At 35.1% G+C, this 27,487-nt stretch overlaps 2 protein-coding genes across 2 annotated transcripts; one reads left to right on the forward strand and one right to left on the reverse strand.

The window, feature by feature from the left end:
• Nucleotides 1-802: 802 nt before the first annotated feature.
• On the reverse strand, nucleotides 803-4,415 carry LOC145588681 (uncharacterized). Its single transcript, XM_081645296.1, has 4 exons — nucleotides 4,219-4,415; nucleotides 3,883-4,105; nucleotides 3,758-3,780; nucleotides 803-905 (listed from the first exon to the last, which is right to left on the reverse strand). The coding sequence occupies exons 1-4, from the start codon at nucleotides 4,413-4,415 to the stop codon at nucleotides 803-805; spliced, it is 546 nt and encodes a 181-aa protein (XP_081501422.1).
• Nucleotides 4,416-22,623: 18,208 nt separating this feature from the next.
• On the forward strand, nucleotides 22,624-25,979 carry LOC145589507 (large ribosomal subunit protein uL6c-like). Its single transcript, XM_081646102.1, has 3 exons — nucleotides 22,624-22,762; nucleotides 23,413-23,718; nucleotides 25,440-25,979. Exons 1-3 carry the CDS (start codon nucleotides 22,743-22,745, stop codon nucleotides 25,774-25,776), a joined length of 663 nt encoding a protein of 220 aa, XP_081502228.1. The 5' UTR covers nucleotides 22,624-22,742; the 3' UTR covers nucleotides 25,777-25,979.
• The last annotated feature ends 1,508 nt before the right edge of the window (nucleotides 25,980-27,487 follow it).

The following is a 27,487-nucleotide window of genomic DNA, read 5'->3' on the forward strand; positions in this document are numbered from 1 at the left end:
TGAAACCATCTTAGAGGTACTCTCTTTACAGACGGCGCCAAATGTTTCGGGGTTTTTCTGGTCTCTCAGGAGAGTTACGTCACTAAGATTGGATCCTGGCTGTCTGTACTATTAAAACAACGGAAACTCCGAGTGGGTGGAGTTCTACCTCCGGTAATCAAGTTAGTACCGGTCGAAGAATGTAAAAAGGTGCGGAAATGGTAAAAGTAGATCTCCTCGGATTCCGAGATCAGGTGTTTTCTTTGATGTGAGAGAATTGATTGATTATAATAAATGAACGTGCCCCAGAAATAGGGTCATTGGGATTTGCGCCCTGGTCCTAGTTTACGGAAACCTAGGAATAATTGGGTTGCGCCACTTTGCGGCTTTCTCGGGATTTTGTCCATAAAGGCCGCGTTTTCTCAATAATTGGGAGGGACACGTGTCGATTGGAGATAGGTCCGCTTGGAACCTCGCCTAGGGTGACACGTGTCACCTTCTGATAGGGCCACGTGGCCTGGGTCTTTTCTTGAGATTGAAACCTTGTCTTTCTTACTTTCTCCTTCTTTATCTTTTAAAATTCTCTCAACAATAGGATTTCTTCTCTCTTTGAAGCCCTCCTTATTGCATAACACATATTGAAATGTCAATTTGTGGTTTCTTCTCTTTTTACTATCTAGTAGATTTCCCTGTGTTATATCCAGCAGCAAATGCATATGCTCTATAAAATGCAAGACCCTTATCAACATTATTATATTTCGTTCCTAATGTTGGTTTTAACTCATTGGAGTACATTAGAGACATTCTTTTGTTTCTCCAGAAGTTAACATAAGTCTACTGTAGAAGTAACTACTACTATAGAAGTAACTGTCACACTGACATTAGCATCGGAACCACTATCAAGTTGTTCATTATTGCTATTATTTCTGTATCAAAATGAAAATAACATGTCAAGAATACATGCAATTCTTGTTTAGTACATAGAGACAATTATTTAGAACATAAAAATAATTTAACATCAAGTTATTTTAAAATTAAATATGCTTTAATATTTTCTTGTTCATCCATAATTATCAACCTAATATATGAATTTCCAAAATATTAGAAAAAGAAATTCGAATGAAAATATGATAATAATCAATAACTATATACTAAAAGACACACCAGCAATGACACATGTCAGTTTTGGTGTGTCCTAAGTATTTTTTTTAAAAAAATAATTTAATAGAAAATTTATTTAAGAAATTATTTTTAAAATATTATTACTACTATATACTTCCTCCGTTTCTTTTTAGTTGACACGTTTCTTTAGTCACGTTTGCCAATGCACAAATTCAATCGTTAATATCTTTAATTAGCGATAAGTAAAAATTATAAAAAGTTGATATTTTGAAAATATATATTGTGACAAATCTAACAAGATCCTACTTAACTATATTTTTCTTCACATAAAAATCACAAAACATAGTGAAAGGGAGGTGTGTAAATAGTGCTAAAGTCAAAACGTGTCAACTAATAAAAAACGGAGGTAGTAAATAACAATGATATTTACCTTATTTTTTATATTCACAATAAATTAACTAATATGGAAAATAAAATATTTGTATAAAAGGAAAAATCGCCAAAAATAATACAAAATTTGAGCAATCCGCTAAAAACAAGTCAAACTTTTGATTATTTCTAAATAATACAAACTTTGGGGGTTTTTCGCCTGAAAAGTTACAATCGGTTAGTGACTTGATTAACAGGTTATACGAGACACATGTCAAAATTTTATTGGTTTATTATTATTGTTATTATTATTATTATTATTATATCGAAAAAAATACCTACAAAGTCAATCAATTTACAAGAAATTGGTGGGGAGCCGAGATACAATCTGGGCCCCCACCCCTCTAGCTATAACGAACCCGATCCTGCTGAAGATGTGAGCAGCTGCACGAGCACCAATGTCCTGAGTCTTAGCGAACGCCTGAACCTGCTTAAGCAACGCAATAGCATCCTTGTCTAATTCTCCTAACGAAGAAAAGGAGAAAGGCAGAATTACTATTATTATTACTATTATTACTATTATTACTATTATTATATTTATTATTACTATTATTATTATTATTTATTTTTTTTATTATTATTATTATTATTATTATTATTATTATTATTACTACTACTACTACTACTACTACTACTACTATTATTATTATTATTTTTTATTTTTTTTTTTAAAAATCCATTCCCCACCCAACCCAGCCACCACTGTCACCCTTTCCTCCCCTCCGACTCGACTGCTTTAATTAAATTGTTAAATGAATTTATCAAAAAAAAAAAAAGAAAAAAAAAGCAAAATGCGGATCGTTTATGTTGTAGGTAAAATGTCCCTTTTAAAGGAGATTCACCCTAAAGTATGTATTTTTAAGAAATAATCAAAAGTTTGATTTGTTTTTGGCAGAGCGCTCAAAGTTTGTATTATTTTTTTACAATTACATCTTTCACAAACAAGACATTACAATATATGATCACTGATAAGTATATAGGTATAGATTTTTTTTCGTCAAAACTCATATCCTCTCCTTTTTTTTTTAATTCTTCTTTCTATGGTTTTTCTTTTTTAGGAATTTATTTTAATTTATTTAATTATTTTTTTATTCCTAAATTAAATTTTAATCTTTATCTTTTTATGTTCAACTGATATAGATTTTCTTATATGGTTAAAACATTAAAATGTCAATTAAGCATGTATTCCATGTTTCATTATGTGTCAAATACTCCATTATATTCTATCAATTAAATATACCATTTAATCGATAATAAATAATGATAATAACCGTGCATGGCACGGGACCTAACCTATTATACACAAATTCATTATGCTTACATATGGTTTGCTCACTTTATTTCTATTTGCTCATTTAACTTTGGTGTTGCTCATTTTATTTCTGTTTGCTCATTCATCTTCTATGTTGTCGTTTTAATTATTTTTACATTATAACTTTCCATATTTAGATTTGCTTAATTTATTGTTATGGGAAATTCTACATGGTGGCCTCCTGAAATCAAAAATTATATGTGGAAGATACACGTTTTTCCAATTCTATCAAGTGGCACCCTAGTTTTGAAATTGTAAACATATTGCCCTTTTAAAGGTTTTATAGCTATCCTTTATAATTAAAATGGTTCACCTAAGGTTTTTTAATTATTAAATTATTTCCATCAAACAATTAAAAAAATTATTTTTAAAACAATAAAATTTATGTGACCGGATACTAACCATTTATACATGATAAAGAGTTACATTTCTCCACCTTGAGCAAAGTTCAATTTTCCCATGTGATGAGTATTTATACTCTCTCTTAAAAAACCCTCCTACTTTAATTCCCTTCTTACCCTTAATAATCCCTTTCCTACTCAAACTAGCATTTTGACTTTTCTTTAAATACCATTGAATTTAAAAATTACCTTTTATAAATTATATGCCCTAATAATTTTAAATTATAAAAGTATTTTCCAAAATTATTAAATAAATAAATTGGACCTTTAATAAAACTCTTTAAATTAATAAAACCTCATAAATAATTAATTTCAACTTATTTAAATACTTTAAGAAATACCTATTAAATTAAAATACGTATAAAAATATGGGGTATTACAGTTTACCCCCCTTAAAAGAAGTTTCATCCCAAAACTTAGGTAACGAAATTCAAACTTTTTCCTCACTTTGTATAATATTGATGTACTCTTTGTCATACTTTTGCCTTTCATGTCTCTTTGAAATCAAAATTACTCGAAATAACCGTTAAAATTGTGCTAAAAGCACAAAAATAACTAAAAAAAAAAGGAAAAAGCGCGAAATTCTACCGCATTCTACCCCCTTAAATAAAACGGGTTACGTCTCGTAACTTAACATACCTCAAACAACTCGGGGTATTTCTTTTTCATCTCATCCTCAACTTCCCAAGTTGATTCCATATATTCTTGGTTAGACCATAACACTTTAACAATTTTAACATCTTTATTGCATGTACTACGCCATTTACTGTCAAGGATCTTGACAGGTCTTTCCTCATAAGCTAAGATTTGATCTAACTCAATGGTTTCAGGTTGTAGCACATATGACTTGTCAGGGATATACCTTTTTAACTACGATACATGAAATACATTATGCACTTTACTTAGCTCCTTAGGTAAGGCCCCCTATAAGCTACTTTGCCTATCCTTTGCAGTATTTTATATAGACCGATATACTTGTGGCTAAGATTTCCTTTCTTCTCAAACCTCATTACACCTTTCATTGGTGACACCTTTAATAACACTTTGTCAACAACTTCAAATTCTTCCTCTCTACGCTTCAAATCTGCGTAACTCTTTTGGCGATCTTGCGCTGCTTGAATCTCCCTCACTTGTTTAACTGTATCTTCAATCATTTGAGGCCCTAAAATCATTGTTTCACTAATGTTATTCCAACAAAATCGGGCTACGACACTTCCTTCTATATAATGCCTCAAATGGAGCCATGCCAATGCTTGCATGGTAACTATTATTATAGGAAAATTCAATTAAGTCCAAGCTATCTTCTCACCCTATTTGGAAGTCTATAACACAAGCCCTTAACATGTCTTAAAAGGTTTGGATAGTTCTTTCAGTTTGACCATCTGTGGCAGGGTGAAATGTTGTACTCGTCTTTAGTGTTGTACCAAAGTTTTCTTGCACACTCTTCCAAAATTTTGAAAGAAATCTAGAATCTCTATCAGACACAATATCTTTTGGAACTCCATATAACCTCGCAACATTTTTGATGTAAGATTTTACAAGTTGCTCTATCTTCTAGGTCTCCTTCATTGGTATGAACACTGCAAATTTTGTAAGGCTATCCACTACTACCCAAATAGTGTCATTTCCACACTTTGACTTTGGGAGGCAAGTCACAAAGTCCATCGAAATACAATCTTACTTCCATCTAGGAATTTCCAATGATTGCACAGTCCCTTACGGCCTTTTGTGTTCTATCTTCACCTTTTGACAAGTTAAACATTTTTCTACAAATTCCGCAATTTCATTCTTCATTCTGGGCCACCAATACACTTTTTTCAAATCCTTTTATACTTTGTCCCCTCCTGGGTGTATCGAGTATGGTGTATGGTGACCTTCCTCCAACTATTTTCTTTTTATCTCCTCACATTTTTGTGGTACACACCAACTACCTTTGTACCATAAGCTTCCATCTTCATGAATTTTGAAATTTGTAGCCTTTCCTTGTTTTATCTTCTCGCAAATCCTATCCAACTTTACATCTCCTGCTTGGTTTTCCCTTATCTCATCAAATATTGTTGGTTGAATTCTTAGGTTCGCAAGTATTCATGCTAACACTCCTCATTCTACAACTTCAAGATTCATTTTCCTCCTTTCTCTACATAACTCGTCGGCCACTATTAAAGTATTCAGTCCATGACTGGTTTTACAACTTAGAGCATCAGCGACTACATTTGCTTTCCCTTCATGATATTATATGTATAAGTCATAATACATCGTATATTCTAACCGTCTCCTTTGGCGCGAGTTTAAATCCCTTTGAGTAAAATGTATTTTAAGCTTTAAGCTCTTATGGTCTGTATAAATCCTACATTTCACTCCATACAAGTAGTGCCTCCAAATATTTAGTGAAAAAATGATTGCAGCTAATTCTAGGTCATGAGTAGGGTGATTCACTTCATGAGTCTTCAACTATCTTGATGCATACACAATCACCTTCCCATTTTGCATAAGTACACATCCTAGACCATTCTTGGATGCGTCACTATATACGTCATAGATTCCGCTATCGTCTGGCAGTGTAAGCACTGGTGATGTGATTAACTTTTGTTTCAAGAGTTGGAATGCTTCCTCACACTTGTCATCCCACTCAAACTTTTTGTCCTTCTTCATAAGAGAGGTCATAGGTTTAGCAATCTTCGAGAAATCTTTCACAAAACACCTATAATACCCTAGTAAACCTAAGAAACTCCTAACGTCAGACACTATCTTTGGCGTAGGCCAACCTTTCACTACCTCGATCTTTGCTGGATCTACTTCCACCCCATCCTTGGACACAAAATGACCTAGAAATGCTACTTTCTCCTACCAAAACTCACACATAGAGAACTTTGCATAAAGCTTGTTTTCCCTTAGCGTTTGCAGAATTGCCCTCAGATGTTCTACATGTTCTTTTTTACTCTTCAAATACACCAATATATCATCTATAAATGCTACCACAAATTTTTCCATAAATGGATGAAACATCCTATTCTCAAATCCATAAAGATTGTTGGAGCATTCATCAATCCAAAAGGCATTACTGTGAACTCATAATGTCCATATCTTATCCTAAACACAGTCTTGGGAATATCTTTATCTATAATCCTCAACTGATGGTAGTCAGGCCTTAAATCAATCTTAGAGAACACAGTTGCGCCCCTTAACTAGTCAAATAGGTCATCGATCCTTGGCAATGGGTACTTGTTCTTTCTGGTGACCTTATTTAACTCCCTAAAATCAATACATAACCCATCCTTTTTCTTAACTAACAACACTAGTGCTCCCCAAGGCGATGCACTGGGTCTAATGTACCCCTTTTCTAGTAAATCCTACAATTTCTCTTTCAATTCACTCATTTCTGCAGGTGCCATTCGATATGGTGCCTTGAAAACTGCTGTCGTTAGATCTATTATGAAATCGATTGCCCTTTTTAGTGGCATTCCAGGAATTTCTTCTGGAAACACATCCAGAAATTCATTCACTACCTCTATATTCTAAGGCTTAGCTATCTCTTCATGTTCCATGTTCTTCACACTACAAAAGTACACTGGATGCCCCTTCTTAATATACTTTGCCAATTTTAGCACAGATATGATCCTTGGGCAATTGGTCTCACCACACAACCAATATGTAACCGACTCATTTTCGGTTGTACTCATTTTTACTTTCTGTGATCGACAACTAATTTCTGCACGTACTTGCTCAACCAATCCAATTTCAAAATGACATCAAAATCTCTCAATCCAAACTCGATGAGGTCAGTTAGAAACAATTTTCCTTCAATTTCAAAAGGCACATCCTTAAAGGTCTTGTTACACTTTACTACCCCACCCGTAGGAATAACTATAGGCAAATCTACCACATCTACTGTTTTTAAATAGTTCGATTATTTTGAAATAATGGCCTTTAAAATGAAAGAAAAAGTTGTACCAAAATCAAACAAAACTTTAACAGGATTAGAGTTAATAGAAAAGGTACCAGTGATTACATCCTTCATGGAATTAGCCTCATTTTTACTCATTACATTCAACTTTCTTGCAGCTCCACCTTTCCCTCGATTATTTCCATTATTGTCGTTGGTTTTCGCTGTATTTTGTTGTACTCCCTTGTTCCCAGAATAGTTGTTATTTCCCTGAAAGTTCCTTTGAGCCCCTCCTTGATTATTCCCCTGCTTGTTTATGTTAGGATCTTTGGAAAAGCACTCATACTCCCTGTGTCCCAACTTGTTGCAAGCACGGCAAGTAACTAGATTGTCGTCACAATCTCTCCCAAGGTGGTTATGTTTGCACTTCTTGCAAAAATAGCACCTTCCATCCTTATTATTTCCCTGGTTAGAGTTCTTATTTCCTTTATTGAAGTTTTGTCCTCCTTGACGATTGTTACCTTGGAAATTATTGTTGTTGTTGAAGTTATTGTTGTTATGGTGGTACTTTTCCTTCTTAAAGTTGTTCTAGTTGCCTTGCTGGTTTCCAGAATTTTGCCACACCTCCTTACACTTTTCTTTTCCTTCTATCTCAGCTAGTTCTTTCTTTTTCTTCAATTCCAACACATAAAGGTGTGCAGCTCTCCCATACACTTCATCTAAGGTTTCAAACACTTTTCCAAACAACTTCAATTACAAATCCGTAGTCAGACCACTTTCAAACTTCCTAGCCTTAGAGTTTTCTGTACCTACAGACTCCTTGGCAAATTGTGACAGCTCAATAAATTTGGTGTAGTACTCAGTGACTGACATATCTCCCATTACGAGATTAGAAAATTCCTCAGCCTTTTGTTTCCGTAAGAAAATAGGGTAAAACTTGTCCCTAACCTACTCCTGAAACATGGTCCAGTTAAATCCAGGTAATGCCTTAATGGTAGCTTCATTTTGTTTCCACCAAAGGTCAGCTTCACCCCTCAGGTAATAAGTAGCACAACCAACTTTAGATTTTCTAGGCACCCAACTACCCCTAACATTTTCTCGAACTCTCTTAACCAGTTTTCCATTATAGTTGAGTCGGGCTCTCCTTGGTAAGTTGGTAGCTTGCTTTACGCCACCTTCTTAAATAGCTCTCCCTGAGCATCCCCATTATTGGTCGGATTCCTTGCCAATTGTTGGGCAACAGCTGCCAATTGTCTCACTACTTCACTCAACTCTCCTCCATCATTGTTGTTACCACTCCCTCCTGCCATCTTTTTTCGCCTGGATTAAAACAAGGGTCTTTATTAACTATATTCTTGGTTAGCTCTCAAGTTAGACACCCATGTAACTAAATTACACCCTTAACACATATGCAATAAATTTTTAAGCTAACAAATTGGGATTGCAAAATTGAAAATTCCCAAAATTTGCAGCTTTGACAATCAAATATTGATTGCTAACCAACCACACATTTAATAAAGCATCACATTAATAAATAAAAATAATTCCCATGGATTCCTAGAGTTTAGAAATGTATTATTGAAACATATTTGAGTTAGAATTGGCTCACTGGAGTAGTGATACGAAATGAATGATTTGGGATCGAAATAAATTATTTGTCAATGAAACAAATTAATTGACAAATAAATAAATGAAATTTTATTGCTGAATAAGAAAATGAATGGAATACTGAAATAAAATGAGTTCGAATAACTTATGCAACTACATAAGTTCACTAACTCACTGTGGACATGCCACTTATTAATTTACTGAAACTGAAATAAATATAATGTGGAAACGAATCTAATAATCCTAAAAGGAATGAAACTACAAAAATCTAGTCCTTTCGAACATTATCCCTCTTATCTATAGATTGTTTGTAGCTTCCAGGATCGAATTCAGGGTCATCTGATTAGGGTAGTGTTTTTGCGTTGTTTTAGCTTGTCTTTATTTGTTTTATAGTTGTTTTGTTCATATAATATGTGCATACATGTCTCGGTGTGTTTTAGATGAAATCGCGTATGTGCTTGAACGCTTGCCTTTATTGCGTGTTTACACTGTTGCCTCTACCTTATTGCTTCCTTTGGTTTTTGTGCTTAGGTAATTGAAGTCAAGGATTGCAAAAAGGAAGCCGAGGAAGCACAAGAGGAGATTCGAAGAAAGCGAGGTGCGCTGGCGCGCAACCCTGTGAGAAGGCGAGCACGAGAAGCAAATTTCAGAATTAAGGCAGAATGTTTTGTGCGGGCTGTGCGCGACCTATGCATAGGCACACAACCCAGCAGCACGGACGCACAACCTAAGCACAAGCCGTGTGTAGACACCTAAAAATGTCTCCCCAAAACCAAACCCGACGATGAACAACCTTTCACCGCCATTATTGGTTGGGTTGAGTATTTAATATTTGGATTGCTTAAATCCATGTTTCCATTCAATACATTTCATAAACCAATCCAATTCCTAGCTCATTTCCCTAAACCATAACGTATTTTTTCACTTTTCGTGTTCACATCACAAAACCGAGAGAAACTAATTTTATGGCCCTATTATTTTGATCCAATTATTATTTGGTTGGATAGGAATTTCAATAAGCTTTCCAATGATGTATCATAAGCCCAATTCCGATTTAAAACGAAGAAGATATGAGCCAAATACTAAACTCAGCCCAAAACCGACACCCTTTCACTAAAACGGTCATAACTTAAAATCTACAAATTATTTTGACCTGATTCTAATTGCAAAAGATGATGTGGCACGGTGCATATTGCCGTGACACGGTACTCTACACCGTGTCACGGTGCTTTCTTCGTGTATTTTTCGCGTTTTTCTCACACGTTTATGAATTTGGATGCATTTCGGGAAAAGCAGTGCACCGTGACAAGTTATCGCGCCATGGTGGAAGTTGTCGCGCCACAGTAGCTTCTGCCGTGTCACGGTACCCATGTCGCGGCAACTACTGCCGTGTCACGGTGCCCTAGAATTAGGGTTTTATCTTTTTAGGGTTCCGTGTGTTCCCTCTACTCATTTTCTCTATAAATTATGACCCTCATTTCTGCAATTCAGGCACCAAATTATTTCTCTCTTCTCTCTTCTAGGCTCTAGCCTAAACACTAGCCTACCCTATTTTTCCAAAATACTTCCTTTAAGCACTCCAAGGAGTTCGTACTTTACCCGAGGTTCCATCCTTAAATCAAGGCATGAAAGGTAGAACTGTTTGAGAGTTTGGCCCCAAATCAACTCTATTTGATTTAATTTTAGTTATTGTTTTATTGATTTTCCTTGAAGTTACTAACACGTTTATTGTTTTATAGTTGCAAGCAAGCAAAATCAAAGTAAGGAATCATGTTTCTTTTATTTCTATTATTTTTCTCCGCTTTTGATGGAGCGCGGTTCAGTGTTAGTGCCGCAGTTAGAAGTGCGTGTCCCCAGAAAGAGGTAGGAAGATCACTAAGACCCATTGTTTATCGTACGATGTCCAACAAGGTTCGATTTCTCCTTTTGGATACTCTGTTCCATTGAGGAGTTCCTAGAGGTGTCAATTCTGAAAGTATACCTTTTTCTTTCAGATGGTCATCGAATTCTTGGCTCAAGTATTCACCACCTCGATCCAATCTAAGGGCTTTGATTTTCTTGCCAAGCTGATATTCAACTTCACTCTGAAATTCTTTGAACTTTTCAAACGATTCAGATTTATGTGACATAAGGTAGACATAGCCATATCTACTATAGTCATCTGTGAAGGTGATAAAATATCGATGTCCATTTCTTGTGGTGGAGCTCATTGGTCCACATACATCGGTGTGTATTGCCTAACAAGTCTCCTGCCCTTTCTCCCAACTTGGAGAATGGCTGTTTATCATCTTGCCTAATAAACATCCTTCGCAATTCTCAAACGATTGCAAATCGAATGAGTCAAGAACACCTTCCTGTACAAGTTTCTTGATGCGTTTGATGTTAATGTGGCCAAGACAACAATGCCACAAGTACGTCTAATTTGACTCAATGGTCTTAGCTTTCTTGGTGGTATTATGACATTGTAAACTTGTTTGTCTAAAGAAAGCACATAAAGACCATTTTCAGAATGTGCAATACCATATAAAACTAGTATCTACGATTAGGACTAATCTAAATATTAAGGTACAAAAATACTCAACGGTTCGCAGACCGTATTTAGATTTACAAAAATATATCACGGAACGCAGTCCGTATTTTCTATCCTAATAGAGCCCCACTAGTTGCCATTTTTATAAACCTGCGGGAAAATATACATTCCATTCATCCATTAACTATTTGTGAATGGCCCATGCATTTTACAACGATAAACAAGTAACAATGCACAAACTCGCGTAAACTAGTAACTAATTTAGGTCGTTAATCCGATTAACACGCCTAATTAAAACTAGTCAAAGTTGTTTAACCGATTATGTAATTTAGCGCAGTTAAAATTGAAACTCCCACTAAATTCCGCATCCATCTTAATTAATCCAATTAATTAAGCCGGTAAACCCAAAATTTTGCCAATGCCGCTCAAAACCGAGGCCTAGCCTCAAAATTTAATTAAAGTAATTAAAACCAAAATAATTAAATTAATTAGAATAATTAAAACAACAAAATAAGCAATTACGTAGCCAACCGCACGCAAATGGTTTGCGCACCTTGACTAGCTAGGGCGCACCATTGCTAGCCAAGGGTGCCTAGCACCCCTTGGGCAATGCGGCTTGGTGCATGCTCTCGCACCACCCCACGTAGCACTAGCTAGGCCAAGCCTAGTAGCATTTGCTACGGGTTGCAAGGTGCAAGGCAACACGCATAAGGCTGCTTGCCCCTTTGCAACGCACTAAGATGCACATACTCACATCATACCCCGAGTGCTCGCTTGCTCGCCCAGCCATGCGCGCACAGTAACACGCATGGCGCGCACAGCATGATCGCTGCTGCTACGCCATGCTACTGCTTACTTGCTGGCTGGCGCGCCATGCTGCTGGCAACGAGCAGCAGCCACGCAAGGCAGCACACACACACAAGGCAGCCCCCTTGGCAGCCACATGCGGGCTTGCAGCCCGGCTAGCCAATGGAGGTTTTTGCCTCGATCTTCATGCCAAAGCCTCGGGATTTAAACCGAATTTTGCGTGACTTGAATAATTAATTCCAAATTAATTTTTAGAATTAATTAAATGAGAAAAAGATGAAAAATTATTACAAGTCTAACTTAAATAAAAAAAATCATCAAAGTGCACACAACCAAAATTATTCCCAAGAACCATTCTTTAATAAAATTGGTTCAACTTGGTGCAATAAAATAAACAACGGCAATTTCTCACTATCAATTTGATTAATTTAAATTAATCATGAGATTTTGGCAAATTAAAGGGGAGTTGGAATTATGAACACAAATATTCAAATAAAGATTCCAACTTTAACTTGTGAATCCTTGAAAAATTTTATCTTCAAATATGAAGATAAATGAAATTTCTATCACAAGATTCAAACTTTATGATTCCAATCAACTTAATACATGATTAAATCAAAAGTTCAACCAAAAATTCATGGAATTTAATAACTCAAAGTTCTAACCACTTAAAACAATTAAAGATTGGATCTTTAGTACTTAGAAGCCTCAAAGAATAAATTTTTCACACTCAATGCAATGGATTTGCAATTATGTGAAAATTTTAACCAATCTTTCAAGCAGTAATTACTACCAAGTAACCATGCTTAAAGAGGTTAAAAAAATGCAGAAACATTAAGGAAAGAACCATATACATAATCACCATAAATATGCCATTAAGATTCAAGGTTAGAAAGACTTAAAATTTTTCGTCAAAACGAAAAATCCCTCAAAAAAAGCATTTATGGTCAGATTTTGGCCTAAAACACGGTCCTTAAAGGGTGAAAACATTTCCAAAACGCCTTTTCCACCCAAAATTCACTATTTTTGAGCGAAAATCTGGGTTTGGGGCCATAATCAGTTTTAAAACGGGATTAAAATTAATAAAACCGAGCTACTAATCTAATTAGTAACATAAAACCAGAAAAATAAAGCCATAAAACCACTTTGAAAATTATGATTATAAAAATAAACAAGCAAGGCTCTGATACCACTGTTGGGTTTTGATGAGTTCGACTCATCGCAGAAAATAAAACCCGAGCCAAGATCATACTCATAATAAATATAAACAAAAGACATAATTAACAAGAATTAAGGAAAGAGGAAATTATCTTTGAAGCGTGCTTCGCTTGTCTACCGAGCTCTTACTTGATAAAGCTTTAAGTCTCGTAACGGGCGAAAACCTCCTACGGTATCCACCCGCAACACGACCCCGACTAGGTCTATTACTTGGAGGTTAGCCAAGTCCGACCAAACTACTCGAGTAATTATGAGTTTAAAGGTTTTCTCAATGGAGATGACTTTTCTAACTCTTACTCGAGTGAGTTTTCCCATACCCCAAGTTGGGTATTTATAAGGAAACTCATGAGTGAAATCCTCTCTCCCGTTAATGTGGGAGAGTTGGTAAAATCAATATTTTCCTTTTATTTTTAAATCAAAAATAAAATTAAATAACCAACAACTAATTAATCAACAAGTGTCACACTTAGAGGAGGGGTTAGATAAGGACCACAAGGGAAAGGGGGGACCAAACTTGATCCCCAAGCTCTCCACATAACCGGCCATATACACCCAAACACCCCAATCAGTCGCTGCCACGTGGCACCCACCCTTGGGCACCAAGGCACGCCCAGCTGACGGCCTTGTGCCTCGACTGGGCCCTTTCCGTGGCTACTTGGGTGTGTGTTGCTGCCTCGGCCCAGCAAGCCACGCACATAAGTGCGGGCTACTGGCCGAGGCCTGCTGCTATGCTAATGCTAGCACATGCAGCCCAGCAAGCCACGTTGCTAGCTGGCTGCTGCTGGGTGCATTGTGCTTGGCGCGCCAACAGCAAGGCACTAGCACACCTGCCCCGCAAACAAGCGCAGCAGGCCACGCATGCACATGCGGGCTGCTGCTGCTATGTGCTTGGCTTGGTACATGCTAGATATGTGCTCTAAGCACATTTTGCCCCTGGCACTCGGTTTGCTCGGGGCATTTCGATGTTGGGGTATTTAGGTAAATTGTTGATTAATTAGTGATTTTACCTTCTCGTCTTTTAATTAATTTGACTCGACTTACGACGCTCAGTTTCGACGCTCCAAGCTAGATTTTCGACGCCTAAATATTAATTACTCGAGCGACTCGTTAATTCCTTCCGAATTAATTCATCGTGTCGAATCGTTAGTTGCTTGGATGTGACCCGAAGGGTTCAGTCAAGATTAAGCTGTAATATTAATTATACATTAATATTACTGATCGGAAGCGGCCTCCACCTAGGCATTCCGATCACTTGACCTTACTGAATAATTAGCTTTCTAATAATTCCGAACCCTCTACCAGAATAATACACTTGTTCGAAGGACACCATTCTTATCAACACAAATGTAAAATTTTCATGAGAAGAAGTTAAATATGTTGTGTAACGTAAGTGAGATAAAGGTTTCAAAATCTCAATTATGTAAGGTTACAGTATGACAAGTGACATTAAAGTGAAGCTCGAGAATGTGCATAACAAACATACGAGTTACACTGATTTAAACGAAAAGGAACATATTCGAAGTTGTGGGCAAGGTGTTTGTAAAAGTTCACCCAAGATACGAGCCATGAGATTTGATAAAGAAGAGAAATGTAGACCAAAGTGTTCATGCTTATACAAGAATTGGGAAAGGATTGGTAAGGGTGACTAATAGACTAGCCATACAACAACCTTTGTAAAGTACAAGTGTTTCGTACGTCCCAAATTCGGAGAAGTGTATGATTAAAATCTCGAATCTATTGAGTTAGACCAATGTCGAACTTACAAGGAAACTTGCAGGATTCTTGACATAAAGAGTGCATAGCAATTGTCTATTAAAAGGTTGCTACGGAATGATTTAAGTAGGATTGATTTATTGATTATTCCATGAGTACTAATTATCACTCACTCATGACTTCTTAATATGAATTGAGCAAAGGATTGGTTATATGGCGAGTACACGCAACAAGGATGTCAATAAGTTGAAGTAATGTGGTCTAACCAGAGATTGAATGAGAAAGATATGACTTAAGTTGTCTGAGTTGATTTGAGTGGAGTTACACGGACGTAACTCGTTTTCTTTAAGGGGGGTAGAGTGCGGTAGAACTTCGTGCTTTTTCCCTAAATATCAGTACTTTTAGTGCTTTTTTAGTCAGTTTTGCATTGACTTTGTTGATTTGTTTGGAAAACCTATACACTAGTATGTGTAAGATTTTGTTTAAGGGTGTAAATTACACAGTAGTCTGTGTAAATTTGGGAATGGATTCGTTATCTTACACACTAGTTTGTATAAGTTGGTTAGTAAGTTGGTTACTTTACACACTAGTTTGTGTGTGAATGAATAGATGAGGTAGAAATAAAGTATCATAAAAGTACAGCAACTAAAAATATTAATGAAATTTTCAAAATTTACAAGCATTTATTCGTTTTTAAACGAGTTTTTCTTGCTTTTGTACCTAAGTTTCGAGGACGAAACTTCTTTTAAGGGGGATAGACTGTAATACCCCGTATTTTTAATGTATTTAATAAATTATTTATTTATACATGAAATATATTTTGGGTTAAAAAGTATTCAATCCAAATTTAGCTATCCTCATAATAAACCCAATCATTCTATTTTTATATTTGGGCTACCTATTTTATTATTCAAGTCCACAACTTTATGAAGCACAAAACCTACCCTAATCTACACCACACTATAAATACTCCTTCAATCCCCAAATTTTTCCCATACAAAATGTTAGTTTTATTTTCTTTTCTCTTTATTTTTTTTATTTTATTTTTCCTTTATTTTTTCTTTTCTTTTTCTTCCTTTTTCTTTCTTCTTTTTTCCTCCTTACACGTGAGAACTTCTCACGCTACTGCTGTCCATTGCCCCTGCCTGCCGGAAACCGGCGCCGACCACCGGTGGTTAGCCCAGCCACCATCGGCCACTTGCCGTGGCCTTCCTCCCCTTCTTCCTCCTTTGTTTCTTATTCTTTTCATAATGTTTATGTAATTAATTTTGGGTTTTGTTTTTATTATTTGAAATTGATTTAATTAGTATGAAAAGACTATATTTTGATGATTTAAAGTTATAATTTTAGATTACAATTGTGTTTTAAATTTTCAGATTTTGTAATTTATAAACCAAGGGTTTTAATTTATGAAAGATGGGATTTTTATGGTTCTTTCATAAATTGATTTGGGGTTTTGAATACCCATTAATTTTGATTATTAACCAAGTATAAAGATATGATTTTGATGAGTTGTTAAGGAGTTTTTAACAAAGTATTATTGCTGGAATTTTATTTAAAGTAGTAGAATTGTGATTTTAATAAAAGGGTTTAATTACCCATTGAAAGAGAGACTAATTAAGGGTTTTTAAGATAATTTTCAAATTATTATAAGTTGTTTAAAGTGACTTTAAGTTGCTGGAAATTGTGTATACAAGGTTAATTAATATAGTATTATTGTCCCCTTATGTAGGAGACTTGGTTCGGGAGTTGTTGTAGTGTACTCGACTATTTTAAGAGCTTATTTGAGGTATGTACGCGTACTCAGAAATTTATTAAGCGTGTGAAAACATGCTAGGATTTATTTAAGTGATTCCAAGTTAGTGTCATGCTAGGAATTGGTTGGAACGGTTGAATTGAAATGAGATTGGTGATATGAATTGGATTGATTGAATTGAGAATGGTTTTGGTGAATTATTTGTGAAGCATGATTGGTTGAAATAAACTATTTATTGGATTGGTGATTGGAAATAGTTAATTTGGCATGTTGTATATGAACCATACTTTTATTATTGGCATGATAATGAGCATGTTTAATTAAACTAAAGGTTTAATTTGGTTTGGAATATTAAAATGAAATTTTATTATGGTTCATATAATTTTTATTGATGCTATAAGCATGAGGAAATAGCTATTTAAGTGTCTATGTATACGAGGAATAAATTATATATTGGTGACTTAGTGCACTTAAGGTGTTTATAACACTGAGGGATAGGAAGTTTGGCACATTATACGTTTAAGGTGTCTTTGACACCGAGGTAGATTAAAAAGGGTTCAACATTAAATATTATGTGGTCACTAATTATTCAAAAATTAAATTGGTATGTTTAATTGTTTGAATAATTATAATGGTTGATTGTGTTATGATTTGAGAGTCATCACCAAGTCTAATAATATATAAATAACGTAAAGTGAAAGAGATTACGCACCAAAACTCTTGGAACGTATATACCTTGAGTATGAACATATGGGGGGAGTTATGGGGTTTTATATTTAACCATAACTTCTACTGGGAGTACATGACGCTGTATATTCCTTTTTACTATTATGCGCAGGAATTCCACCACTTACGAGTGGTTCTTTTATACTGACACGGTTAGCTCCCTTGTTAGTACCCCTTTATTAGGGCAGGTTAGGGGCGAAACTCGTTCGATACGTAATCAAGCTAAATAAATAAATTAGTTGTTTATTGAGAATCATGTTGAATGTTGTATGTGTGTAAACAAGTGCAACAAGGTAAGTCGTGTGATCATAGGGTGAAAGCATGTTAGTGTGTTTTATTTACGCTTATGCACTCAGCATTGCTGATTGTGTGTTTGTGTGTTTTGTTGGCCTTGTCTTTATCTTGGCCCTACGACGACCCATTTCTAATGGCGAGTAGTGGGGACAAGTAAAGAGGAGTTTTTCAGGTGATGAAGCATATTCATGATGGGCATGAGTGAAGAGCAAATCATCCTTAGTTTCCATAAGATTATGATGTGGTTTATTGCTTTAATTATTACATTACACTATGTTTGTGAGACTAACGCAAAGGTTTTAAATTATTTATTTGGTTTTAATAAGGACCTACAATGGTTCCAAGTTGTAGGTTGACTTCGTTTGACTTTGGTTTAACTTTACTTTCGTTTGGTTTAAGTTTTAAGTTAACTTGTTTTGAATGGTTTTAAAGAGAGTCTTCCGTTGTGTGTCTTTGATAAATGCCTTAGCCATTATCACGGTGGTGGTAATGCCTTAGAATTTCCTATCTTGTGTTTTAAAAAGGGTAAAACAGGTATTTTAAAGGAAAGAAATTTCTAGGGTGTTACGGGCTGCTCGGTGGTTAGCTGTGGTGGGGGCTGCTTCGTGTTGTTGCTCGGTGAAAAGAAGGAGATGAGAATGGAGAGGGTGAGGAGAAAGAGATGAGAGGAGAGAGAAAGAAGAGATGCGTGGGGAAGATGAAAGGGGAGAACGTGAGAGTGGAGAGGAGGAGAGAGAAAGGAGATGAGAACGATGGAGTGGAGAGGAGAGAGAAAGGAGAACAAGTGGAGAGAATAATGGAGGCATGAGATTGTGAGAATAGTGGACCCATATTAGGGCCTTTTTTAACAATGGGGAGAGGTTTACTGTTTAAACCGCTTCCAATTACAATATTTTGGAGCGGTTCAACCCAAACCGCTTGCCATTTGATGGGAAATGTTTTTTTTATGGGTTTTTCTAGGGATTTGAAAGGAGATTTTAATAACCGCTTCCCATTTAGGGCTTCCCATTTACTTTTTTCTACCAGTGCTAAGAAAACACACACACACACACACACATATCCCTACCTTATAAAAAGTACAAGATTACTCTTATGAATAGTGTTATGCCAATTATGCCCTTAAAAATGTGTATTTTTATAAAAGTACAAGATTACTCTTATGAATAGTGTTATGCCAATTATGTCCTTCAAAATGTGTATTTACATATATACCCTCATTAATGTGTATAAGTTTTTGTAATGAATAGTGTTTGGACAATTATACTATCTAGACTATTTATTCACTCTCATTAATAATGATTACTTGAAAAAAAAAAAAATTAAGAATAATGCATGGAATTTATACCCCTTAATATATTTGTTTATGTATTTTTCTCATTAAAAAGTTGTCAAGAACTAAATTTGTGATGTAAGGTTAAATCAAAAGAGATTTTGGATATGGCTAGCTATTGCGCGCGCATCGCTCGCATTAACTGCCCTAGTATATATATATATAGAAAAAGTTAGTAAAAGTCACGAAATTACAAAAATGTCATTAATGAATGTGGGTGAAACGTGAGCCGTTAGCTAGAGTGCGATTAAAGGCTGAGATTGGTTCCTAGTTCCTATTATAAACCTAGGTTCTCACAAGATCTTGATTCTATATATATGCATGTGAATCACATGCATGATTTTTTCCTTTTTATTTTCCCTATTCTTTTTTACCACATGTGCGATTTTATTTTTTATTTATTTTTTTTACCCTACCTTTTAAAGTTTTTAGGATAATTCTTATAAATACTCGTAGTGTTTGCACATATATACCTTTAAAAATATTTATCTCCTTATTTTCCCTTATTAATGGTAGTTAACTCTTTAATTGAACTCTTAAAATAGTGTGTGGATATTTATGAGCTAAATTTTTTTGTTTACATATTTTCCTCATTAATGTTACTAACAAGGACATAAAACCAAATGGAAAGAGATTCTCAGCATGGCTAGCTATACGCACGCATCGTGCGCGTTAGCCACCCTAGTTGTCTCAAGGGTTTCATATAGGTTTCACGCCACACCTTCCTTCGATCTCTTCCCCCCAGAAGTCTATCACAATGCTTGATTAAAGAACTTATGGATTGATCCTTTTTGAGAAAATTAGTTAGGGTTTTCAGGGTTTGTTTTGGAGAAATTGTATTATTTTGCGTAGACGAGGGTTTGAAGGTGGTAGAGGCAATCTCTTTTGGTGGTGAGGTGTTTGATGAAAGATTCTCATGACGAGATTCATCCTTTTGAAGTTCAATTAGAAGAGGGGAAGAATTTAGAGGAACACCCTGATGAATAGTGGATGTATCCTCCATTATTGAATCGGGTTTAGGGTTTTCTTTATCGATGGTTGGGTGAAGAATGTTCTTTAGAACCTCCGATCCATGGGTTCCTTGAAGAATGAGTTTGAGTAGAATAAGTTGTCTTCAAACTTTTGGAACTCCTTTTTCCTCCCTTCTTTCCATAACCACCAGTTGATTTTGTCTTCCTCATTGTACTTCTTTGAATTTTTTTCTCTGATTTTCTTTCACAATTTTGTAGAGGAATTTTTTATAATGAGAACGATTGTGGAAGATGAAGCAAAGGGGGAATATATAAAGCAAAAAGAGAGAGAAGATATAGAAATAACAGTTAAGGGAAGTTAAAATTTGTAAAATAAGGAAGTTATTCTTCCAAAAATTAAACTCAACTGTCACAAATAAAAACGACATGCACATATATCTTTGATCAATCAAATCATGTCAACAACATGCATTAATCCAGTTCCAAAAGTAGTTTAATACGATTTGAATTTTGAAAATTATCTAAAACTACAACATGTATGTTAATCATTTGTTGTTTCTCATCTGCTGGTAGGGTTATTGGAATGATTTTTGTTGTTGTTGTTTGGATAACTTAGTGCATTCACTTCATTTCAACAACACTTCTCATTAAATCCTTTTGGGATCATATCATGACAAACAACTTTATGACAATTAAAGATCATAGCAAAGTTATGATCACACTAACACTTTTATAAGCCCAAATCTAGGCATTCACCTAAATCTAATTAGACCCAACAAAACTGTAAACTTACAAAATAACTCTTCATTCGGCCAAAGTCTTAGTGAAGATATTTGCAATTTGCTCTTCACTTTTTGCAAAAATTCAACTCAACAAGGCATGTCTCAACATTGTCCCTTAAGAAATGATACTTTATCTCAATGTGCTTGGTCTTTGGGTGTTGCACAAAATTTATTGAAATATTTATGGCATTAGTGTTATTACACAATATGGAAACACTCTCATATATGTCACCAAATTCATTCAATGGGTTCGTTATGAACATCAACTGGTAAAGGTGCTCAAAATACTTAACGCACATTAACTGACCCATTGACCCACTAAACTGACTCAAATAAATCGAACAATTTTTTTTTATTTTTGGAAATATACACTTTAAAAATCCCAACTTTTTCCAATTTACTTTAAATAATCTTTACTTTCGATTATTCTGTAATAATCTCAATTTTCACTTACGTCTTTCTTTCTTCAATTTCAAACTGGTCAACAAAAAGTCAACTATCTTTTATTCTGGGTTACCTAATACGTGTCAACACGTGATTGGTCTAAATTTTTTTAAATAAAATTAAAAATCCAAACCACCAGTCACCAACGGTGGCCCTTCTCCCTAGCCTACCCCGACCAACCTCATCCTAGTCACCTGCCGCCGATTTCCTCCTCCAAACCACCTATATCACCGGAAATCCCCCATCCTAACCCCACCTTAAAAACCGCCACTGCCCCTCACAATGCCGCCACAAAACCAGTCCCCTCCCCAGCCCAACCTCCTAAATGGACCCTTTATCTTCCCACATCGCCGAAATCGACGCCCCCTCCCTTCCTACTCCACTTGAACCGAACCCCCTCCCTTCCTCCACCTTCGAAATCAGTCCCATCGACTATGGTTTTGGGGCTAGGGGTGGGGCTAGGTTTCCGGATTAGGGGAAAGAAGGGGTCGAAAATTGGGGCTAGGTTGAGGAGGTCGTGGCCACCGGCGGTGGTCATGGCAGCCTAGCTTGGACTCTTTTTTTTTTCCTAAAAAAAAATTATTTAATTTTTTCGAACCAATCAACAAGCGACATGTGACAATTTTTTTTTTAAATTTAACATTTTCTCCAGGTAACTGGCAATGAAAGAAAATGCAAATGAAAGCTGGAATTATAATCGAAAGAATCAAAAGTTAGGATTATTTAAAGTAAATTGGGAAAAAGTTAAAATTATTAAAATGTATTGTCTCTTTTTTTTAAATAACCGAATCAGGTAGAAAATCGGGTTATGGGCCGGTCGATTGAGTTCACGATACCCGTTACGCTGTTCCTTCATAGTATATAAGGAGAAAATTTGAGAATTATTTTTTATTTTTTGGTTTTTCTAAGTTATGCCCTCAAACTTCTTCGATTTCTAAGTTGTGCCCATGTTTTTTCAAACGTCTAAGCTGTGCCCTCAACCTCACTAATTTTTATTAACAATAACCCTTGACGTTAACAATAACCTTTGTTATTATTTTATTTTCTTAGTTTTAAATTTTTTTAAAGTGCTAAACCAATTAGAACGGGACACGAGTCAAATTAATAACGTCACGACACCATTATTGAGAAAATAACTTAACTTTCGTTAACGAATATGGCTGTCAAAGGGTATTGTAATATTGTTGATAAAATATCGTGAACTAAAGGGCACATCTTATAACTTTGAAAAAAGATTGATACAATTTAGAAACCGAAGAAATTGGGAGGCATAGCTTAGAAAAACCCTTTATTTTTTCAGTTAGTAAAATTGCTTAACACCATTACATTTGACACCTCCTCTTGCTCATCCTCCTTAAGTTTAGTAGTTCTATCCAAAAAAGCACACCCTCATCTCTCTGCTGAAGTAGCTCCCTCTCTCTCACTCGCTCTCTCTCAATGTCTCTGCCTCTCCCAAGGTTTTACTCTTTTCTATCAATTTATCAACTTTTTCGTTTTTTATGTCTTCTTACTTTGTTCATTCTCGGGTTTGCTTCAATTTGCATTACCAATCAATTTTAATTCATGGGTAACTTTGCTCCAATTTAGCTAACATATTTTCGTCAATTCATGGGTAAGTTTGGTCCAATTTAGCTCAATTTGAACAAAAATTTAAATGGTTAGGGTTTATCAGTTTGTTCTAGTTTGATTTTGTCTAAATTTTGAAGAAATGTATGAATTATGCCTTTTTAGCATGCTCAAATATTGTTCTTACAGTTATATGAAATTTGCTATTTTCAATACATTTCTTTGTTATTTATTTCATTATTTGCATACAATTTTGTCTTGAAACTAGCTGTCTTCTTTAGATTTGGTAATGCCTATCTCATAGTGTTGTTGGGGAATTATTTTATTTTGTTAAATTAAGGTGATATTAATTTTAAGGATGCTGAGGGGAAAGGGAGTTGTAGAATGTAGAATGCCTTTGTGAATTATAAGAAGCGAAAATCGTCGAAATGGGAGTAAATTGCTGCTGAAATTTTGGTTTGAAATACGGTGTATACTGCATAGGTCTGAATGATGAATTATTGAAGTCTTCTACTGATGATTATTTTATGTGATATCTCAGCCACATGAAATCTTTATTTTTTGGTGGGAAAATTGACATTACTGCGAGTGTTTCTGTCGCTCGTGTTGGTTTTTGGAGGAAGAATGTGGAGTGTAAAGAATCAAGAATAGGAAAGCAGCCTATTACAGTGCCAGCTAATGTGGCAATCGTGATGGAAGGACAGGATCTCAAAGTGAAGGGTCCTCTTGGTGAACTTTCGATCACTTATCCTCGTGAAGTTATACTTGAGAAGCAAGAATCTGGATTTTTAAGGGTTCGAAAGGCAGTGGAAACAAGAAGAGCCAATCAAATGCATGGACTTTTCAGGTATACTAATGTGTGATTTAACCTTATTTGCTCGTTGAAAGAAGTTTGTAGGATGCAAAGCATGCTAGCCTGATATTTGAACGTAACATACTATCATACAAATTCATTATTAGTACATTTATGCAGGAAATTATCTGTATTACCCAGCAACAAAGCAGTGGTGTCGTTAACATAAGCTTTGTCTATATATTGTATTCCTGATTCATTCATAGTTGGTCATAATTTGAAAGGCTAATAATTCCTCTTATGTTATTGAAGCTTCTCATTAGTAAATTGTAACTACTGTAGGAATTCCAATGCTTCATGATATTAATTTAATACTACCTACAGAATAATTTTGCTGGGTTCTAAAAGAGCAAAAAGAAAACAATTGTTTAGTACAGTTGCATTACCCTTGTTTTTTCATGTAATGCCCCGTACATAGATTCTAGTATACCCACTGAGCTGTCAACATCTGTCTTCTGCAAGTCCATTGTCAACTCATTGCTTCAATTCCTTACCACTATACTGCCTCATGGAAACATAAGTTGAATACGTTTTTTATTCTTTTATTTATTTGGGTGTATAATTCTGTGGACTACATTTTGGCAAATTTGCTATAGAAAAACTTCTTATGTGAATCAATGATTCATTTATTGTAGAAGTATCAAGAGTCTGATACCTCTTGGTTTTTGGTATTGATCATGAGACTAAGATTTTTCAGTGTTAACTTTCACTCTGTAGTCTTATTAGGTGTTGTTACAGTAGAATAATTTCATTTGCATTTGATTTCCTACATTCCATCTTAGGTTGTTTCTTATGCCCTGTTAGCTATTAGCATCTAAATCAAGGACCTCAAATTATGCATATGAAATTATGAACGAGTGCAAAACTGCAAATTATTCAAGTTTGTGGATATAAACTGATATGTATCAGAAGCTTTGAGTTTCCCTTTTCTTTACAATGAGTTTGATGTGAGATTAAACAATGACCCACCTGAGTTGAATATCTAATATCTTTCTAAAGTCATGGTAGCAAAGCTGAAGTATGCCCTCATCATTTTCATTTTTGTTAAATGCTAAGAATGCATTACAAAGACAGGCAGATATTTGTTTGAAAACACTATAGAACTCCTGATTACCTTATATATTGCTAGGCTTCTTAATCTCGGACAGATCTCATAATTGGTACTTTCAAAACAAAAAAAAAAAAAGAAAAAAAACGGTCTACAACTGATGAAAGTTGCTCATGTAGCAGACTCCCTGAAAGTCATTTAATTGGGGAAATGAAATTCCAATTTTTTTTGAGTATGTAGTTTTGATTATCTGTAGAGTTTTATAACATCTTCTTTGCTCTGAAAGTGTGCCCTATCTTCCTGATTTCACTCTCTTTGCTGATGAACTTCTTTTTCTTTTCCATTTCTACCTTTTTTCCTCCTTTCCCTGACTTGAATAAGTTTTGCACCCTTTCTTTTCTGAATAAGCCTTTCCTTTCCCTCATTTTTCTTGATTAAGATATTTACAAGCACTATCATCCTCGTATGTTCTATTGCTTCATTTTTCTTGACTCAAAATGTGAGAATAACTGCTCTAAATTTGGTCTCTGTTTCCTTGAGATTACAGTTTGTCTTGGTGTGTAAAATAACATAACAAGTTAGTGAACTCGTGATATTAGCCTTTTAAATAATTTTGGACCTATTCTCAATAATGCTCCCAAATTTTTTGTTTATTTATTTTTCTCAGGACCCTTACAGACAACATGGTAGTTGGTGTTTCTAAGGGATTTGAGAAGAAGCTTCAGTTGGTTGGTGTTGGATATCGTGCAACGGTTGAAGGAAAAGAACTTACATTGAATCTTGGGTTTTCTCACCCTGTTAAGATGACAATTCCAGATGAACTGCAGGTTAAAGTGGAGGAAAACACCAGAGTAACTGTTATTGGACGTGATAAGTCTGTTGTTGGTCAGTTTGCTGCATCAATTAGGAGCTGGAGACCCCCAGAACCGTACAAGGGCAAGGGTGTAAGATACGTTGACGAAGTGGTCCGTCGAAAAGAAGGGAAAGCTGGAAAGAAGAAATGAGAAACAGTTTTTTGTACCTGGTCTTTTGTGCTATCTTACTCGTGTAAAATTGATATTGTACTCATCTGACAAAGAAAGGAGTACAATGGCTATTTACGTCTAGAGTCTGCATTACTTTTCCTGTATTGATTGACTGGGAGCATAGTTAACCTCTGCTTAGGCTTTTCATAAGTTTTGAAATGATTGATTCTCAATCTCACTGTTGTCTTTGGGCAAACGGAATACTCACTTTTCATAAATTGTCCTGTGCATCAACAGCGAAACAGTTACAGAGTCGTCAGTGCAACATGTTCATACAGATGTTGCCTAAATGCTTATATTTGGATTATAAGACTTAAATGTCAGATTGGCTTCTTAATTCTACAGAATCTGAGCTGAAATGAAAATCTGAAATTATAACCCCTACTGTAAGCTAAGATCGTGCAGAAGAGAAGCAAAAGGCAAGCTGGGCATCAGCGTCACAACTTAAAAACGTGCAAGAGTTACTATAGAACAAAAACCAACCAGATTGTTGGAATTGGAAATTTAGAGTATTTTTATAGTTTGATCCATGATAAATTAATTAATATCATTATGATATAGTGTTTGATAAAGGAAGGAAATCAAAGGACATTAGTGTAAACCGCAAGAAAAAGGTCAAAATCGGGTGAGTGAAACCTGCACACAGACGTTCACACACGCCCGACAGGGTGAGTCCTTTGATTTATTCCTTGTAACCTTCCAATAAATAAGATTGCACGGTTAATGAGATCACATCTTAAGTAGAAATTGTGCTGGAGAGTGAAAGATAACCTGGATCCTCCTAAGAGTGTTAATGAGATGAAAGTTCAAAACAACTTCGTTAAGTTAATTTTTTTTTTGACAAAATTCTTAAGCTCGTAAAAATAAAGACCAAAGCTCAAATAACATCATTTTCAAGATTTTTTTCTTTTTTTTTTTTTTTTTTTTTTTTTTTGACAAAGAAACCTAACAAATAAAATTAAAAAACATAGCTAAGTAAATCCCTACGACGAGCTGCACCAGCAAGAGAATGAGCAGCAGCAACAGAAGAACGCGGCACCTTCATAAACTGGCACCTTCAAGATTGTTCATATGTAAGCTTGATAATGTTTGTGAACTTGAAATGCTCATATGTAAGCTTGTTCATGTCTATTTATAACTCATTTAAAGCTTTATCACGATTGAAAAATCCTCTAATATCTTAAGACAACTTTAACATCTTTAATTATCTTCTACTCATACATGTTTGTAAATATTTCAAAATATACATAGGCATGAAAACCTGACCATTGCTTTTTCTTTGTAGAAAGATTGATAAATCCTTGAATAAAATCATATGAATGCATTAATATATATATATATATATATATATATATATATATATATATATATATATAGAGGAAGGCTCATATAAGAACCCTCCTTTATATAAGAACCCATTATATATAAGAACCATTTTCAGCCATTGGATCAATTAAGATCTAACACTCTATATTTACCCGGATTAAAATAATGGCATCATTGTAAATTAATGAACTTTTTGTGGTATAATAGAAGTTTTAGAATAATTGGTCAGTTCTTTCTCTCTCTAAAAATTGGTGTAGCATTTTTCTCTCTCTAGAGTTCTTCCCCTTTCGCATCTCTTGTTGGATTCATTTAGAGCTTTCAAAGCAAGATTCATCAAATTCTTCATTCAAATTTACTTGAACTC

The sequence above is a fragment of the Chenopodium album genome, chromosome 17 (assembly GCF_948465745.1).
Source record: "Chenopodium album chromosome 17, dcCheAlbu1.1, whole genome shotgun sequence".
NCBI classification, from domain to species: Eukaryota; Viridiplantae; Streptophyta; class Magnoliopsida; order Caryophyllales; family Amaranthaceae; genus Chenopodium; species Chenopodium album.